The sequence below is a fragment of the Melopsittacus undulatus genome, chromosome 5, assembly GCF_012275295.1.
Source record: "Melopsittacus undulatus isolate bMelUnd1 chromosome 5, bMelUnd1.mat.Z, whole genome shotgun sequence".
Classification (NCBI taxonomy): Eukaryota; Metazoa; Chordata; class Aves; order Psittaciformes; family Psittaculidae; genus Melopsittacus; species Melopsittacus undulatus.
The window spans coordinates 46913329-46932085 of record NC_047531.1 but is presented as its reverse complement, the minus strand read 5'-3'; the positions used below and the strand labels follow the sequence as shown (position 1 = coordinate 46932085).

The 18757-nt window shown below is 40.6% G+C and overlaps 1 protein-coding gene across 1 annotated transcript in view; it reads right to left on the bottom strand.

Moving 5' to 3' along the window:
• The window catches only part of MYH9 (myosin heavy chain 9), a 73525-nt gene that overhangs the window by 29842 nt on the left and 24926 nt on the right, over positions 1-18757 (bottom strand). Inside the window, exons 4-9 of the mRNA XM_005150395.4 lie at positions 9425-9452; positions 8541-8634; positions 3355-3447; positions 2612-2675; positions 1972-2070; positions 948-1091 (exon numbers count right to left, since the gene is read on the bottom strand). Of these exons, the coding sequence (XP_005150452.1) occupies positions 948-1091; positions 1972-2070; positions 2612-2675; positions 3355-3447; positions 8541-8634; positions 9425-9452 (522 nt within the window). The remainder of the gene's footprint in view (positions 1-947; positions 1092-1971; positions 2071-2611; positions 2676-3354; positions 3448-8540; positions 8635-9424; positions 9453-18757) is intronic.

Here is an 18757-nt window from a genome sequence, read left to right as displayed (position 1 = left end):
GGTCTAGGCAAATTTCTCTTCACATCCATACAGCAGTTACAGTCTCAGATGATTCAAGATATCAGGAAGTGTATTAAAATGTGGATAATGACAGACTGGATTTATAGCACGTTGGACCATGAAAAACAATAGTTAAGGCAAAGGCACGTATTTCCTACAGCAACAAGAGCTGCAGCCTCCAGCAGAGGAGGTGGTGACCTCAAACCACCACAAATGCTTGCTTTTGTGTAGAGAAAAACACAGTACTAGTTTTTAAAACTTTATATATATAGAAACTATATATTTTGCAGAACACTGGTTCCCAACCAGTGAAGCAGATCATGAATGAGGTGGCACAGAGCTCTGGTGAATACATATCAGTGCACTTTGTGCTCATTGCATTTGATTCTAGCTTCACTGCCATGGTACTGTGCTCCCAGAATCAGACAATATTAACTTCTGATCAGCAGTTCAATGTTAAGCTGGAAAGAAAAGCACTATGACCAGGCCATTCTCAAAGTACCAATCCAGCAATGGCTGGATTAGATACTTTAGAGCCACTGCTTAGGTATAGGGGGAGCACACAAGCTGTGCATTGCACAAGAGAATGAGGGGTTTCTTTTATCTTTGATGTGCTATTCTTAAACTGTTGTACAGCCCTCAGACTGGGAACAAAAACAGCAAGCAGAAGCATGTTTTCATTAGCTGCCTGACTTCTAACATTAACTGTATAAACTGAAACTGTGCTGGCAGATCCAGAGGTGGGTCACTACAAAGCCACTAAGTTTATTACTTGCACATTGTTCACTGGGGGGGAGGTGATGTGGTGTGTGGAAACAGACATCACACAAAACAAAACCAACAAAAAACCCCCAAACAAGGAACCCCAGAACAAAAAAAGGCTCAGAGATATGATCTGCTCACTCTTTTGCTTCCTCGCATTTTCAAGCCCCTCAGAGGTTTCATACCTATCTGCTCCTCATCTGGGATGCCCATGATCTTCATTGCCTCCATGGTCTCCTGAAACATGTCTTTGTCTTGCTGACCCGGGATCGTAACATGCCCATTGGAAAGGAAGCGGTATTTGTTGTAAGGCTCCAGCAGCAGATCAGCTTAGGAAAGAATTGAGAAAGAAGTTACCATGATATTTGGTTTTTATTTTTCCTTTTTTTTTTTTAATGGACAACAAGCTAGCACTGAGATCAAATTTCTGATTTGCATATGCTAGCAGCTGCTGGATGAATGTGGGATCAAGCCTAATTTAACTGCATGTGGAACGTTCAATGTATTTCAGACAAAACTGAAGGTTTTCTGCCTTATTTCTTTCTAGTTCCTCCTCTGGGCTACTTCTCCAAAGGAGTGTCAAACATCATTATGTCCTAGTGCTATAAGAAGCAGAGATTCATTTGAAAGTAAATTTGCCTTTCATTCCAGGCACCTCATTTGTTTCAAGTAAGGTGGAAATTTACACATAGCTCTTAAACAGTAGCAAATATGAGAAAAATCCTCACGTATCCTCCCTCCAGATCAATTTGCATCTCTTGCACAACATGGACCCCAGTTGCTAGGCTGAGGTATTAAAGCTAGATGTGCTAGGATCCTAGACTTCCAAAGCTGCTTAGGTACTGGCAGCTCTGCTCCATTCAGTTAAATGCTGAGCACATCACAGTAGGACCATTCCTGCACTAGAAGGTTTACATCATGCAAGACGAGACTAAACATGGGACAGTGATTTAGATAAGGAAGGGCGTAGAGTCATTGTTGGCAAGGAGATGAGTGCAGGAAGGAACCAGAGAAGCAAGTTTTCAGGAACTGGGAAGTGCAGGGGGAGGGCAGCGGGATGTATGAATGTATGGAAGAAGTGGAAGAGGGGTGACAGTATCTAAAAGGTAGAGCCACGAAATTATGAAGGAACAGATCCTAGCCTATAGGAGCTTTGGACCTTGTCACTGTGATGAGGGAACCCCATAGCTACAACAAAATTACACTTACTCTTCAAATGTTCCCCTGCCCCAGACAGCAGGTAGTAAAAGATGTGGAAGGTTCTCTCCTCTTTGGCTTGACGAATTGCACGTGACTTCTCCAGCAGATCTTCAGAGAGTCAAGGCATATGTCAGGATATACAGATCACTTCCTATTCTATGGCAGGAGAAAAAAAAACTTGTACTGCCTGCTCTTCTCCTCATAACAATTAACAGGGGTATTGATTTAGCAATCATTATCAGTCAACAACCTACGGAGGTTCTGGTCTCAGTTCTGCCAGCCTCTGAACAATGGCTATGATAAAAGACTTAACTGATTAACAACCAGAAAGAGACAGAGGCCATTCATCCCTTCTTGTCTTGGACAGAAGTAAGAGTGGCTTATTAAAAGCTATTAATCTTATCACAGCTTATGCTTCCATTTCAGCTTCCTAAGGTTAGAATTCATTCATTCAGATTTCCACCATGGTGGAAAAGATCACAAATAAACAAGAGACTACAACAGTAATCTTGCTAGCATAAATTTAAGTGCTTTCAACAACCTTCTCAACCTGACTACAGGAAGTCAGCTGTGAAGAGATAGCTAGGTGCCACTACTGTCACCTCTACAGCCTTTAACTTATCCTTTTAAGTGGCTGCAGAAAGGATACAGGTCTCAATATTGGCTCCAACAATGTAACCGTTGACATCAAAGTTGATTCTGATGAACTTGCCCTAAGAGGAAGATAGCAATATTAAAATTAGTATTCATTTTATCTGGTAACAGCAGCAAACAGCAAAGGTAAACCTTCTCTTTTTAACCCAGGAGAGGACATTCAGAACTGGTCAGGCAGGTTTTCGGCAAAACATCAGATCAGCCAATAGGCAATGCCTGATGATCAAAACAGCAGTTTAACAAACAAGACACCAAACACTTTCAGACATACCTGACATTCAGACACCCTACAATTTTAATTCCTTATGCTTCAGTGTAACTAAGGTCCCTTCAGTTTCATGTGCTACCTGATCTAGACAGTTCTACCTCCCTCAATCTTAGCTTCAACCATTTTCATGAGGTTCCAGCTCTAGCTCACCCACCTGCCTCTCAGATGCTGCCCACTGCTCTCCAGAGCCAAAAAAAAAAAAGAACCAGCATTTGTTCTCCAGGATAAAACTGACTGCAATAAAATTATAATAAAAATCAGCATAGATGATCCTGGCCCAGGGTCCAGTTCCTTCATTCCAGAAATTTATAAGGTCTATTCCGGATAATTCACTGAATGAAATTCACTTCCCACATTAACATTAATGAAATTATGCATAGGCAGTTCTCCTGTCCCTGACAGCAGTTCACACAAAAGCAAACCAAGTCTCCCCTCTAAAAAGTGTAGAATACTGGGATAGTAATACTCACAAATCTTGAGGAGTTGTCATTCTTTACTGTCTTGGCATTTCCAAAGGCCTCCAGGATGGGATTAGCCTGGAGCAACTGTCTCTCCAGTTCTCCCTAGAGAGAAATCAGGAATTAATAAAGTAGGTAGCAGTTCACTGCACTACCTTGGGTCAAACCAGCACTGATGTTTCAATTCACACTAGTTTGGCATCTGCTGCAGAGAAGCTATATTAAACCTTAGGAGATGATCCCTTAAACCTTCAAATAAGACTCAGTAGTTATCTGGGTAAAACAGAAGTATTCACAAATATGCCTTATTTTCTTCCTCAACACAAGGGCATTCCAGTGCTCACTTTGTGCTAACAAGAAGCCCTTCAAAGCCACTTGGCAATAACATCCCACAGACTTCCCAGGATCAAAGTGAAACACTGTACCATTCAAGTGGTACAGTGGTAGCATCCAAGCCCCTCATCCCAGAAGTGTCTTGCCATCTAGGCTTGAAGAGTGAGAAAAATCCTATCTTGCTACTGCAAGAGAATGCTGAGCTCTGCTAGCAGTATGCTAAGAAGTTAAGTCTGAAAACACCCAATAATTAAACAAAACCAAAACGCTTGCACTAAGAGCCTACATCTTCCAAAATATAAGTAATCAAAAAACTCCTTTGTAAGGAGACACACAAAAAAACAGAATTAGTGGTATCCCATGAACTGCATGATCGCTTGCATTCTGCTGCCATATTCACACACTCCTCCTCTCAAGGAACGCAAAATGCTGGAGCTGTAGGAAAAGAAAATTCAGAGCTTCTATTCCTGCCAAATACTAGACCACTGGAGCATATACACGTTTCCCTGCAGGCTCTAGATATAACCCTGTCTGGTTTAGAAATTACTTGCCCTTTGTGCTAAAAGCATGGAGTTCTATATATTTCAGGATTACCTAAAAAGCTTCAACAGACACAAAAGGACAGTTTAACATTTCTCTTTATAGCAGTTATCAGTAAGTACTCAAGACTCCCTGTGCGTAACAGATGGAAATGAAGTTTGATTCGTGAGAATTGGAATTTATGGGCAAATTATTTAAGGGTATTTATAAAGGAAAATTGTTCCCATTCATTCTCAAAGTGCATTATAAGAAATATTAGTCCTTACACTAAAAATATTAGTCTCTAAAAATACATGCAATAGAAAAAAAAAAAGAGGAAGATACATGAGAAACTGTACAAAGAACTACAAGTCTTTATTTCTTACTTCCACAACTACCTTACTTCATGCTTGCAAAGTGCAAGGCCAAAAAAGACCCTCAGTTCCTGTAGAACTGCACATACACAGCAAGGGCAGCTCCTGTAAACACTTTCATTCACTGTCAAGTATATATAACAAAGGGGAACCTGAGCTGGGACATCTGCTCTCTAACAACGGAACAGGTATATCACTTTTGTAAGGAGAAAATCTTGACATTAGGGTCAGTCCTTGAAACTGCATGGAAGTCGCATTTCCCCTCTTATTCTGGCAAATATACTGAAGTTGGAACACCCTTCCCTCACCCCATTCCTACTCCCCATCCTGCAGTTAAGTCTTAGTACTTTGTTACTACAGCTGGTTACTATGCAAATGAGATTCAACCCAATTATGAAACAAGGAGGGGAAATATGAAAAAAAAAAAGGAAAAGGCATTATTTTCCTTCTAAACAGAAGTCAAGCTTTGACATCAAATCAATTTTATTTAGCTAAAAATAAAACTAAGATCATGCTTAGCTACACAAATATCTAAAGTGTATAGAAATCCATACTGAGGACCCTTCTGTTATTTAGTACCTAGTGTCAAGTAGGAGTTGCTAAACTGTAGTTTAGAGATTAGGTCTCCTGAAACTACCAACGTAGCAATACGCATAGCAAATGCCAGCTCAGACTCACAGCAATATAAAGTTGTATGAAAAGGTCATCAGTTAGCTCTCATGACTTGCCTCAGCACCATGATACAGTGGAGAAATAAGTTTCCAGCATTAAGCAGCTATGATTACTGCAATGTATCCATTCCTCACTGTACATGATCCTTATTTAAAAAGACAATCCCATATCTGCAAAATTTTAAAGAAATTTTTTGGTGGAGCTTGCTGTTTGGGTTTTTTTACCTTAAATTTTGATGGTCACCTTTCATTGAAGAAGAGTACTTCATCATTATTATTGTTATTATTATTATTATTATTAAATGGGTAATTCTGCAAAGGAAAACCAGTATAACATAGAGCTGCCCATCACAAGCTTTCTAGAAATTCTAAGGTTCCTACCAGTAAGCTGCTGCCAATTTTCTGACACTTGTAATTGCTATTCCTTGACCTGAAACAAATTTGTTTTATACTTGGCATGCATTTGAAGTATGTATACTATTCCTCATGAAAACAGAAGCAATAACAGCCATTGGATCTGATAGCCTGTGGCTGGGCAGTACACACTCTGCAGTACACTCTTTCTACAGCTGTGAATTACAACATTGATTTAAAGCAACTAAAATTCTTGACAACTATCTTGTACTCTGACATTTTGTATCTCACACACTTTATGGAATTATTTCTATGTAAGGTAGAAGTTTTGCCAGCCATTTATTTTTCAAGTATGGAGAAAATCACAAATAACAGCATACAATATAAAACACTAAAAGATGGGGAGGGTGTTTGGGGATCTTGTTGGTTTGGATTTTACACCTCAGGGATTTGCTTTTGTAGTCTTTGCTGCAATCATGCGAGAGATTCTTGGATAACTGAATCCCAGCAAGAGCTGGTTGGATGGGGAGGGGAGAAAGATCACCAGTAACCTAACCTTCATTACAAATTATTAAGCATTAGTAACTATTACCTATAAATTTCTCTCTGCAAACATTATCATCTTGAAAAAAATATTACATGATTCATGGTGTCAGTAGAGAAGCAGAGACTAAACATGGGAAAACATCAATCAAATTCCATAAATAAAGCTTCATCAAATGAAAAAGAAATGTTTATGTAATTAGATTCAGTAGGCCCCAAAAGCAGCCTTAATGTGCTTAGTAGTCACACCATGCAGCTAGAAGCTATTTAGCTGAATACACTAATACACTGGGATCGGTGGAAGCTGCCACTACCTCCAAATCAAGAGAGCTAGAGTTGAGAATCCACTTCAGAAATCTGATTTTGCTGTGATACTTGGAAAAACAGGGGTTTACATGCAAAACTTTTAAGAGGTGACAATCAAGAAACCTTCCTGGTAGATAAAGCAGTTTCTCTACTACCACTGTGCCTAGTCTTGCTGCATAAAGGTTTGGCGCTATCATATTTTACCTAAGTAAAAAAATCTGGCATGAGCAGTATACCCAAGATCCTCAAAAAATCTAACTTATTCAATCTTCATAAATCCTCATACTTTGGTACCAAGTTTAAGGTTTGTAAAGAATTGTTGCATAGAGTATTCATTACCAATTAACATTCAAAGACTTCAGTTCTAAATCCTCCCTGTTAAGGCCAGTAGCTACCGTTTAGTCACAAAACTGGAGGAAATGGGAGCTGCAGGATTTTTTGGAATTATCAAAATTCAGGGGAACAAAAAATATAAATATCAAACTTGGGCAAATCATCAACCAGTCCAACTTAGGATTGTTCTATTCTCCTAAGCAGCTTGCCTTAGTGGTTGAAGTTTTGCTCAAGGATAAGCAGTGGAAGAATACTTAACTCAACCCCATGATTCCATTTTCCACACTTAAAAAAAGAAAAAGAAAAAAAGGAGAATGTTTCTAAATACAGCTACTGACAGACCATGGAAAAAGTCTTCATATGTCTGAAAGTTTGGCACATACAAAGGTTTTTTTTCTGGTTAGATTCCAGAAGTTACTTATTGCTATGTGCACACACACGTAGCATGCCTGAGCACAGAGATGCCTTCTAATTCATGTACTCTACACGCATAAGACATGCCTACACATTAAACGACTACAGGAAAACTCTTATGTAGGGATACTGCGGACAACACTTGGCATCTGGCTTTCATTACACAGCTCATCAGTGAACATTTCCAATGTGTTCAGCTCTGACTAACAAGCTCAAGGTCCTGGAACACTCTGTCTGCAGGGCAGCCTTCCCCCTGCAGCCTTTCTTTGCAACGTGTAGCCACATCTCACTGCAGGGAAGAGAAGTCCAAACACCTAACTACATTTATCTTACTAGGAGTACCACACACATTAGAAAAGAAAGCCTGGTCCAGTACTATTGCCCTGGAGGTTTACTTCTGGAACGGTGTACCTGGGAAAATCCTGCAAGAAAAAACTTAAATGCAAACTAGTATTGAGCACAGAACACAAGTATTCTTGACATTACTTTAGTCTCCAATTGAACATCCTCACAAAAAAATTACTGTGCACCACACACAAAAAAAAATAAATTGTGAATTGTCTATGGATTTGTTTTAGCTGCAGAAAGTGATATTGGTGTGGAGTGAAAAGCTGCTCAAAAAAATCACACAATGGGACAGAAAACGCATTCCTGGTGCAGAACGTGCAGTAAACGTGCAGCTCACCTACGAGGATACAACTGACGAATTCGGCAATAGTCCATCGGGGGAGAGGGAGGGGAAAAAAATATAAGTGAGACATCTTTTAAGTCCTCCCACCAACACCACCACCCTCCTTTCATGTGCTAACGCTTGGCTGTTTTCCACCCCTTTCATGTTCTACCTACAAATTCAAAGTTTCCAGCTGATGTCCACTAGTCTATCACTGTATTTTCCAGTTTTGAGACTGTTTGTCTATATATGTGTATTTAAAATAGCCAGACCTAATCCATAAAAGTACAGAAGAAAGGAGACAACTCCATGGAAGGATCAGTTTTAAACTACCTAGATTGGTTATAAGCAATACATCTGTGTGAGTAGAACAGTACGGGTGATGCTTCATTTACAGTCTTTTGCCCATGCACTCACTCACAAATCCAAGAGATTGTAGATGAGTTTATTCCCACTGTAGCTCCACTGAACTCAAAGGAGTTATGACTTAGAACCATGTTCCCTGGCTTGCAATTTTGGCATACTTTCATTGCTTCATAGTTCACTGTCCTCCTTAGTTCCTTAATAGATGTTAGTATCTAGCCTTTCATTGAGCAATATGGCTTTTACCACCATCATCCAATATATATTTATTGTCCAAAGTAGGCACAGCAATAAAGCATCATTAAACATAGGTCTTACCTGGTCTTTTTTAGATTTGTGCGAGGAAGCAACATGAGCCAAATACTGAATGACCTTCTTGGTGTTTTCTGTTTTACCAGCTCCTGATTCACCTCTGTAAAGAAAATCTGCAATTCATTCACAAACAAGACATAGAGAGACATACCCATATCTCTAACCCTAGAAGGGCTACAGAACTTTGCTCTAGCCATTGCAGCACTTCCCTCAAACCTAAGAAAAAACAAGTTGTATTGGTAAGCAGCAGCAGTGTAGCTGGGCTGCAGGCTACCACTTAGCCAGTTTGCCGCTGGATGTGGGTTCCATATGAATGCATGGAGGAGGGACGGCAATAAAAGAACAGCGTTTTCTAGTCACTTGGATACAAAGATTGCCAAGTGCCCGAGGAATAATTCCAAGGCTGTTGTAGAGGTAGTGGTGAAAGGTAGTGAAGTGAATCTTTCAAAAGGAAGCCTTCTGACTGCAAGAAAAAATACACCAATTCCTTAAGCAGAACTGAGGGCTAACCAATTTTGCTGTGTCTAGAAGAGAAACTGCTGCATCAACAGTATCTGTAATCTCTACTAGCCTCATCAGTATGTATGTACTTAAACATAACAGCTGCATCAAATCTGAAGAACTTGTCCAAGCCTTTTTCATTTAAAAACTCTATTTCTTTAGGAATTTGAGCAACAGGGCTGTTTCAAAACTTCCCTTTCTTCCTCCACTTCTTACAAACACTATTAAATATATATTGGAGAAACTGTAGTGGGACCTTCCTTGACTCTCAATTATTCCCTGATTTACTAAGCTTACCCCCAGCACTTACAATTAAAAGAGTCCTCCACCCAAGAACTTAAAACCACAAACTTTGACATCTAGTCAAGCTGACAACTGGAAATACTCACGTGCAAAGGATGGACTGATCCTCTCGATCTAGAATAAGATTAAAATGTAGTCAGACTAAGACTGCAAAATTAAATTTCTCTGTCAGAATGAAATCACCACCAAAGACAAAACCAGGAACTAATAAACTCTAACAAGTATCTTCAGAAATATGGCCCGGTAACCCCTTCAACAACAGACCCCAACCTCTCACTATGTACCAAAGTATAAAGGTACCATGGCAATTTTCTTCATCCAGAAAGAATATTGTTTACATTTACAACTTTTCTGCTAACAATATGTAAGTCTCCCCAGAATATTTCTTTATCATAGAGCTACAGTTTGATGTACACCTTGTTTGATGTACTTGTTCTTCAGCCTCCTCCACCCATTATACTGGGCCCATATTCACTTAAACTTTATCAGCAGAGCAGAGGAAATAGAAGAGGGAGGAAGCGGGACAGCAACTATCACAAATATCAGTGTGCCAAAACCTTATATCAAACAGAGGCTTTCACCCCCAAAACAAACACTGGAAACAGTGAAAAATTTTTGTTACTTATTTTGTACAGAATGGACTTCAAAACTACAATACTGAGGAGCAGCCCAAGTCCTATGCAGCTGACCTCTTTGTAGCAACATCCCCTATTGTATTAACACAGCAGCTGGTAACAGCGGAAACCTTTCCTTTTTCATGTTGACATACCAGTAGGCATACTAATCCCCTGTGTTCAATTCCCAGCTGTGGATGATAAGATCTTTCTAGTTACAGAACTTACTTCACCCAGCCACCTCACCACTATCTTCTCCCACATCTTTAATCTCCTTCCAGCTTTCAACCATGATGGCAATTCCTCATACGTGGCCCTGACTACTCCATCTACCAGGTCTTCATCCCACTGCTCCTTCACCATTTCTGTGTGATCACACTCCCCTGCTTCTGCCTTGGTCCACCCTGTGTCATCCCACTCCTCCCTCCCCACAGTGTGCATCCTATTCTTCCTCCATGCCACCAAAAACCATCTGGGAGCACTGAGCACACTGGAGAGTGCCTGTTCCTACACCAGAATAGCCTTAGAAGCTTATACTCATCACATGGACAGCAAGATCTCTTCACACATGGCACAGAAAGTTATTAACAGGTAGTCCATGAGAGGTAATGGGGCACTCACAGGACAGACTGTCGCTGAACTCAAAATCCCCACTAGCTTGTAAGTTAACCATTTGGGGTTTGGTTTTGATGGGTTTTTTTGTTTGGTTGGGGGTTTTGTGTGTATTATTTTTTGGTTTGGTGGGTCTCGGTTTTGTTTTTTTTTGCTGAAGATCAAGACCAAAGAACAATCAGCTCATCCAGTCCGAGAATCTCAGTAACACAACAGTTGGATTCCATCCAGTTATTGTCATTCTTCCCTTCTTCCACATTGGGCCCCAATTTTGTGTTGGACCAAAGTCTAATCTCTGAGAGAAAGCACAACTCAAACATCCAATTCACTGGACTGCTCCAAAATATTATTTCAACAACTAGTAACCTTCATCAGTATGTTTATGGATGTTGACTGCCCTCATATGTAGCACTGGTTCTTTCTGTTCTTTTCTCCAGTATCTTAAAGAACCCAAGTACATTCACTACTCTCCCCACCAGACTACTATACGATATAACTGAGTCACCACTCAAGTTGTTTTGTGCATGAGAAGCACAAAGCTTGATTTTGAACTGTAATTAGAAAAGGCTTTATAGTCAGATAGAGTTCAAGTACATGGAACTACTTTCTATACTCTTACACACTGCTGCTGCAAGTGAATTTGGCGTTTCAGTCTTAACATCATCACTAACATACTCTTATGTTAGTGATTATGTTAAAGTATGTTACTACATAACATTCTGAAACCAATGATGGAAACATTAGCTTCACACACGAGACAGGCAACTCGTGCTCTTAAGCTTCTTTACTGAAAATTGACTGTATTCAGATGAGCACAAAAATTAGAAGAAAATAATCTGCTTTATCCCTGTTAATACTGTTCTCAGAAAGAGCTGATTAGCCCTAAGTCTGGAAGACAGCAAGCAGAAGAAAATCATCACTCAAATGGTTGTGGCCCTGGCAAATTCTTGAGCATTCAGGAGTAGATACTGCAGCTTTACTGGCATTTCATATTCATTTTTTTCAAGTGCTGAATTTTATTCATTGCCTTTAAGACATGCACCCTTTTTGTTGAGGGCCAGGCTAAGAGTACATGTTAGCCAGCTCCCCTGAATCCATTCAAGGCTCCCAGTGGGTCAAGGGCTCAGGAGGCACATGCCAGACCTCTTTGTGACTGGGCACTTTGAGGGTGGATCAGGGGAATAACTAATGACTCATTTATGGATTGCCTGAGGCAATGTATTCTTCCTTAGTGTGACTGCCTGGGTGCCATTCTCTATCACAAAGCAGCTATGCCAAAGGACAAGATTGTGCCTCTGAATAACATCTGACTTTTAAAAGTCTGGCTATAAAAAAGCAGCTCACTTGTCCTAGAAAAGGTTACGTTCACGTTCAGGTACTAGAGGCTCTTGAAACAGCCAATCTGAAAGAAAAATTAAAAAGGGAAAAGAAAAAAAGATAACCCTAAGGAAGGCACTCCTTACTCCTCGTAGCCAGCTCTGGCCTTTGAATTATGAGCTGGGGCTCCACAGATACGCAATGAAATCCCAAGCACTTGAATTCCTTCCCATTCCCCCTTCTCCAGAAGATCCTTTTTCCAGAAGAAAAAGAAGCTGGTAAGCAGAAGGTTAAACTCCAACAGAAAAAGAGACAATCAACGTCAGATAATACCAAGAAACTCTTTGGCACCAAAGGCTTTTTGATCATGACAAGTTTTGTCACATTTGGTTGAGCAGCTCTTTTCGAGCCTCATTCCAGTGAGGCAAGTTAGTAACTGCACCCTAGAGTGACCTGAGGAAGTCCCAAAGGGGCAAACACAGGATTTTTCCACACCTTAAACATAGAGCAAGGTGTTGAAAGGTGCTCAGGAGGAAAAGTCACAGACAGCATTCAAAAATTGTCTCGGCACTACGTTTTCGTTTTCCTCCCCCAACATACTTTCGTGGTGGCCCTCTGCAGCTGCGTTAGTCACCTCTGCTTTAAGCCAGCAGGAACGTACCTGCGAGTGCGGGCAAGTCACGGGCAGTGTGCAGACAGAGCCATAAAAGGCAACATTCCTGTTTGCAATCCGGGGGAAATTCTTTCCCAGGACTGCAAAGCAGCAGTGATTGGGATAGCTGGAATTCTTCTAATTGTGTACAGACAGACAACTCCAATAATGTGTTGAGCAACAGGAAACTGGAGCCGACCAAAGGGGCAAAGAGCTAACGCATACAAAAGCGTAACTCTTAGATACACTTCCAGTTAAGAATTGCTTTAAATGCCAATATTCCTCTCCATACAACACTGACTGGTGTCATCACGAATCAGAATTCAGTTGTCCAGACAAAAGGCCACCTCCACACCTCTTTTTTTTGTTTTTTAAAGATCATTCAGCATGGGTGTAACTGCACTACTTCAGTCAGCACTTGCCTTTACTCCATTGTCAGTTGTGCAAGCAACCTACTCAGCAAAAGAGAATGTGCTGGGTACCATAAACTCAGTGGCTTATAATAACACCATCAAGAAACGCCTGATTAAAAGAAATCTGCATCTGCTTTTCAATCCTAAACAGAGTCACTTATTAAAAACAATCCAGAATAACAACTCATTAGTTAATTATAGCAACAGTTCTGTATTTCAGACCAGCTGGCAAGGAAAGCTTTTTATCTAGCCTCTTCTTTAGGTCTCATCACCATAGTATTCAAGTGATCATAAGATGCAGCAGCCTCAAGCATCCAGAAATTCAGGAAGTATAACATCCTTCAAATTTAAGCTATACAGCAGTATGGCATATTCAGATCAGTAGATTAATTATACTATATTAAAAAAAACATAATATCTCATTCTTGACTTTCTTCAGTCCAAAAATAAGACTGCATTTCAGACTGCTTCCAGGACATTGCAAACGTAATTAAACCAAATTTTGTTTTCACAAGAGAGACATCTTGTACATAAGAAGCCCTCAGCCAAATATTCTACTGCAAAACAACAAATCTGAATGAATGCTGAACTGCTGTGGTTGAATTTATTAGCATAATTGATAAATAAACAGAGCTCCAGAATTCTGAATTTTGTTTTTAGATGTTCTGGGGAGGGAAAAAGGTTGGGAGGCTAGAGAAGAATGTTCGAATCAGCTCCACATCTTGGTCACAGAACATCCAAGCAGGCCTTTATCACCCACTTCCTCTGCATGAGTGACTCCAGTTTCAAGCCTGTTTATCACCATAAAAGGAGAAGTACTATAGCATTCACACACTGGTGACATCACCTCTGCAGCTAAGAGGAAGTGTAGCTGAAAGGCAAAGGCTTGGCTCGCAGTTCCCTGCCTATAGCTGACTCATTAAGGCTCAAAGCTTAACCATAGCTGGCTGGTACCACCCACCTCCTAACCACCAGTGTCTGGCAGAACCAAGCAGCCTGGCCCTCCAGGTTTCTGTTACTGCATGGCTCCCCCAGCACTGCAGTGTATGCTTCTACCCCAACTTAGGCAACTGGCTGCCTCAACAAGTTAGAGATGACCTAAAGCAAGCATTAGTCTTAAATGCACATAAGTGCTTCAGCCATGCAGTAGTTTCGGTTCCTCAGTCCCTCCTCAAGCTTCTCTACCGACCTCAACATCATCTTACAACCCACGTCCTTCCCTCAGGGCTCTAACACAGGAGGAACCCCAGGCACTTGACACTTGCACTATTTGGAACAACCGCACTGGCACAGAATCTAATCAAGTATGTTCACTGTGGTGCTTTAACCTACATGCTGCTGTGAGTAGGATCAGAACCACTCCAGGGGAGCACCAGAACAGAGCCGAAGAGCCTGGTTTTGCATTACCATTTAAAGAATACATTATAGAGAAGTTTCCAAATGCTAATAACCTGTCATCAAATACAAAAAAAGAGAGAAAGGAATCAAATGAAGGACAAACATAGCACATCCAAGACAGATCTCAATAATAGAACTTAAAGGTAAAACCAACCAACCAAAGAAACACACAAAAAAGTGCCCCAGCCAAACAACAACAACAATAAAAAAAACCCCAGCACTCGAGTTAGGAACACTGCAGTGCCAGGATTATCTGAAGTTTGAGGACAGTCACAAGGAGAAATCTCATTCCAAAAATGAAATATGTCTTACTGGGTCATATGCAAATATTTATTTCCCCAAGCCATTTTTGGACTAGAGCCCATACCCCTTTTCTCTAGCATTCCTTAACTGAATCTGGAGAGAGCAAAACAGGAATACAAGTTAGGCTGTAATTGTAAGTTACACAAATGTTTATGAAGTTCTGGCAAGAAAGAAAAAGTGGTATACAGCCTGCAAAAGCTCAGGCAGCTCGTGATATTGAAACAGCAAACTGGAGGGGAACTGACAGCAAGGGCTGAACCATTACCAAAGGGACTGCCAGATTGCTCCTGCTCTGGTTTACAGGAATGAAGCAAAAAGGGTGTGGTAGCTACTAAAAAACAAGTGGGCAATGGACTTTTTTAGCTCCTTGTTCTACAGAAAACCACATTTTGAGACACAGATTTTGAGAGCTGCACTTAGAAATCTGAAGTAATTCAAAGCATGTAAGACATTTCGTACAAAAACACGAAGCTACGTACATCTTTTCTTACATTTGTATGCAAACGCCATCAAAATCCTCCATAATTAGTACCCCAACTTAACACTGTCTTTTGCATCAGAAATCTGGATGAATATTGAAAGCTAGTGAAACCACAGGATATATTATTTTGGGTTCAGCAGAAACAGAGCTTGATCTTTATATGCAAGTTGAAAGAGACATCTATGCCTCTACATAATCTGAGCAGCTCTGTCAGTCAAGTATCCCTGAATTAGTAAACAGAGAATGGTGTATAGAAAATAAAGATGCACTTTAGGACAGTGCAATATACAGCACAGTGTAGCAGACCAATACTAAGCAACAAGAGAAAGACTACTTGACCAAGCAAGTTAAAACAGAAGTGTTCTGCTGGTTCAGAAATTTATGAAATACATAAACATCCAGCAGTTACAAACTAAATACTTCAAGGTTATATGTTATAGAAGCACATGTACCCATCTGTTTCTTGTGAAAATGACAAATGGGCCTGAGGTGCATGTGAAGATCAACAAAGCACATGATTTGTCTAAAACAACAAACACCAGTTCCTCTCTTCATAAGGCCAATAAAAATCATAAAGTTACTATTCTTCAGAGTTTTTTTTCCTTTAAACACCAAACCTAGAGACTAAGTCCCAGGTGTATACGAGCAAGGTGCAAGCTGCATAGGCTCCTTCACAAACTAATCCATGAAGATCAAGGAGGGTATAATTACAGCACAATGATTTCTACACTTATGTTCAGTGACCCGTTAGGAACCCTTCACTAATAGGTGAAGAAACTGGATAAGAAAGGAGACGGAGTACATTCATTACCAACATGCTATCTATTCCCTCTCCTACCTGTCTCTTAGTTGAGCAGGTTGAGTTTTGAAAAATAACCATATTCCAGAAGTTTCAGACAACAGCATTAAAACAGCCGTCATGCTCCAGACACCAATGGATTTTCTAGGTTTTATCAGAATTTGACCTAGAAAAAGTCCTATATGTGATCCAAATAGAAAACCAGGTGCTATTTAACAGCTTTAAATATATTTTTCTACATAGATTCCCTGGAGACTATGAATTGAGGTTAAAAATGTACCCCTTCAGTGTACACCTGCTGCATTAGAATAATGATTTGACACCACTTCACTTGCAGGCACTGTGCTCCATCAGCACCAGAAGAGTAATTCTTTTGAAAGCACTCAGACTGAAAGCACTCAGGCTTCTGGTGTCCAGGTTACCCAAGGAACAGAGACATGAAGACAAATGGTTGTTTTCTCTGAAAACAAAAATGTTACACCTTTTTTCAGAGTTCTCATCTTGAAGTACATGAGGTTATACCAAGTACCATGCAGCCAAATAATGTTTTCACCTCAGTTCTGAGTTTTAATGTGTTGGGGCAAAGGAGGGGAAAAAAAGAGAAAAAATAATCACTTTGAATGTGTTCTCCATCACGTTACTGCTTCAAGGAAGTACTTCTAGCAAAATTTAACAAAAAGCGATGTAACCTCTTGGAATATACAAATGCCACATAACAGTTTTGTAGATGAAGTAACCAGGGTAGACACTAAAAGAGGACCAAGCTCACCCCTAGTCCATCAGCAAAGATGCCTGAAAAGAATTAAATAGTTTCTAAATTAACAGAGGTTGGAATAAAGCTCTCATCTTCCTCTCCCTTTCCAACTCCTTTCCTGATAAGTGTCCCTTTGAAAGGCCTTCTTATTAAAATAACATAAACTGACTGAAAAAAAAAAAGATAATCAGAGTCCAAATCGATTGACATGTAAGGCTTTTCCACTCTGTCGTGTCAGCTTAAGAGATAACTATACCCCATGCTGACAGAAGTCAGTCTATCCTCCAGATCACAAAGGATTCCCAGCCTTCAGGGCTCTGAAAGTAACCTGGGGAAGGCAGCCTAATCCTAAATGCCTCCAGCTCATGCAGAGCACCAGATGCTTTCATCTTCTATTCTCTGTACAGATTGTTGCCATACCACTGGCTGTTGCACCAAGCCTCCCCTCACTGCTAAGCAAAATTGAGAAAGTGGAATAGGAATGTTGCTTTCCATTGCCCTAGAGGCTACCCAGGACCAGAGACACTGATACAACATACCTTCACTTCATTCTCAGTAGCAGACGTCAGTACTACTTGTTACCTTTTGCAATAAGGAAATAAGGCAGCAAATAACCCTAAAATGATCTCTAGGGTTCTTGCTAGCACACATGTGCACATGTGAAGTGACACGCACATAAACAAATCTTTCCAAACCTAGCAGAGGTCAAAGCAAGCTAGTTCAAAAGTTGATTGGGAATGATACATCCAAGAGGCATTCAGAAAAAAAGTCAGTGACAAGATCTCAAACCAGGCAAAGAAGAGCTGGGCTAAACCTCTAGACTGTCAATACTATTGAGAGTACTGCATAGAATTGTTCTGGGAACAGCAAACACTCAAGCAGAGTTCACAGCAAAGTCTCCCATGCTAGGAAAACAGAAGCAGGGCTGCCATTCTTTAGCTTTCTGATTCAAGCCTGGAATTTTCAAGTTTTAGGCATCATTCAAGCAGCGGTCCAGTGGAGGACACCTTCTCTTTTCAAAAGGAAATAAAGTACCCATGTAGATTAATTACTAGGTCTGAACCACTGGCAGACCAGGGAAAGTCACCTGTCCTTTGCTGCAGAATTGCAGCTGTCTGGATATCCACTGCCACACACCAACATACCTGGCAGGGATGAAGGACAAGATGCATGCACATGCAGTTCCACATGGTTTAGCTGTCGTCTATATACAGACAAGGACTTCAGCCCCTTTGCAATCATGACAAAAAAACTGTTTCTGGGTCTATGTAGAAAAGATATTTTCTTTTAGGTGTCCTGGTTTTGGCTGGGGTAGTTAATTTTCTTCCAGGTAGCTGGTACCATGTTGGGTTTTTTTTTATTTAGTCTGTGAACAATGCTGATTAACACACTAATGTTTTAGTTGTTGCTAAGTAGGGCTTATTCTAAGTCCAGGACTTTTCAGCTTCCCATGCTGTGCTAATGAAGAATGGGAGGCCAGGAAGCAGCATAGTCAGAATAGCTGAACAGAACTAGCCAAAGGGATATAACGTGCCACAGCATATCATGCCGAGTGTATAAACTGGGGGGAGTTGGCCAAGAGGTACCGATCACTGCTCAGTGACAGGCTGTGCATTGGTCAGCTAGTGGTGAGCAACTGTACTGTGCATTACTTGTCTTTCTTGGGGTTTATTACTCTCCCCCTTTTTGTTGTCCTTCTTCTCATTGCAATTATTACTATTTTAGTTTATTTCAAGTATTAAGCTGTTCTTATCTCAACCCACAGGTTTTGCTTTCTCCTCCCCCCCCCCCAATTCTCCTCCCCATCCCACCAGGGGCAGGGGTGTGAGAGGAGAGCTGCATGGTACTCAACTGCCAGCTGGGGTTAAACCAAGACATCAGTGAACAGTAATTCTGGTATAGCTAAGTCAATAGCTTGTTTAAGAAAATGTATGTTGGTAATTGAGCTGACAAGGAGTGGGCAAGGGAGAGAGAGAAATTACAAATGAAGTGAAACAGTGATAAGGGGTTTACGGATAACCACACTGCCACATATGCCACATATAGTATTGGCAGTGCATCTGTCCTTGTCCTTCG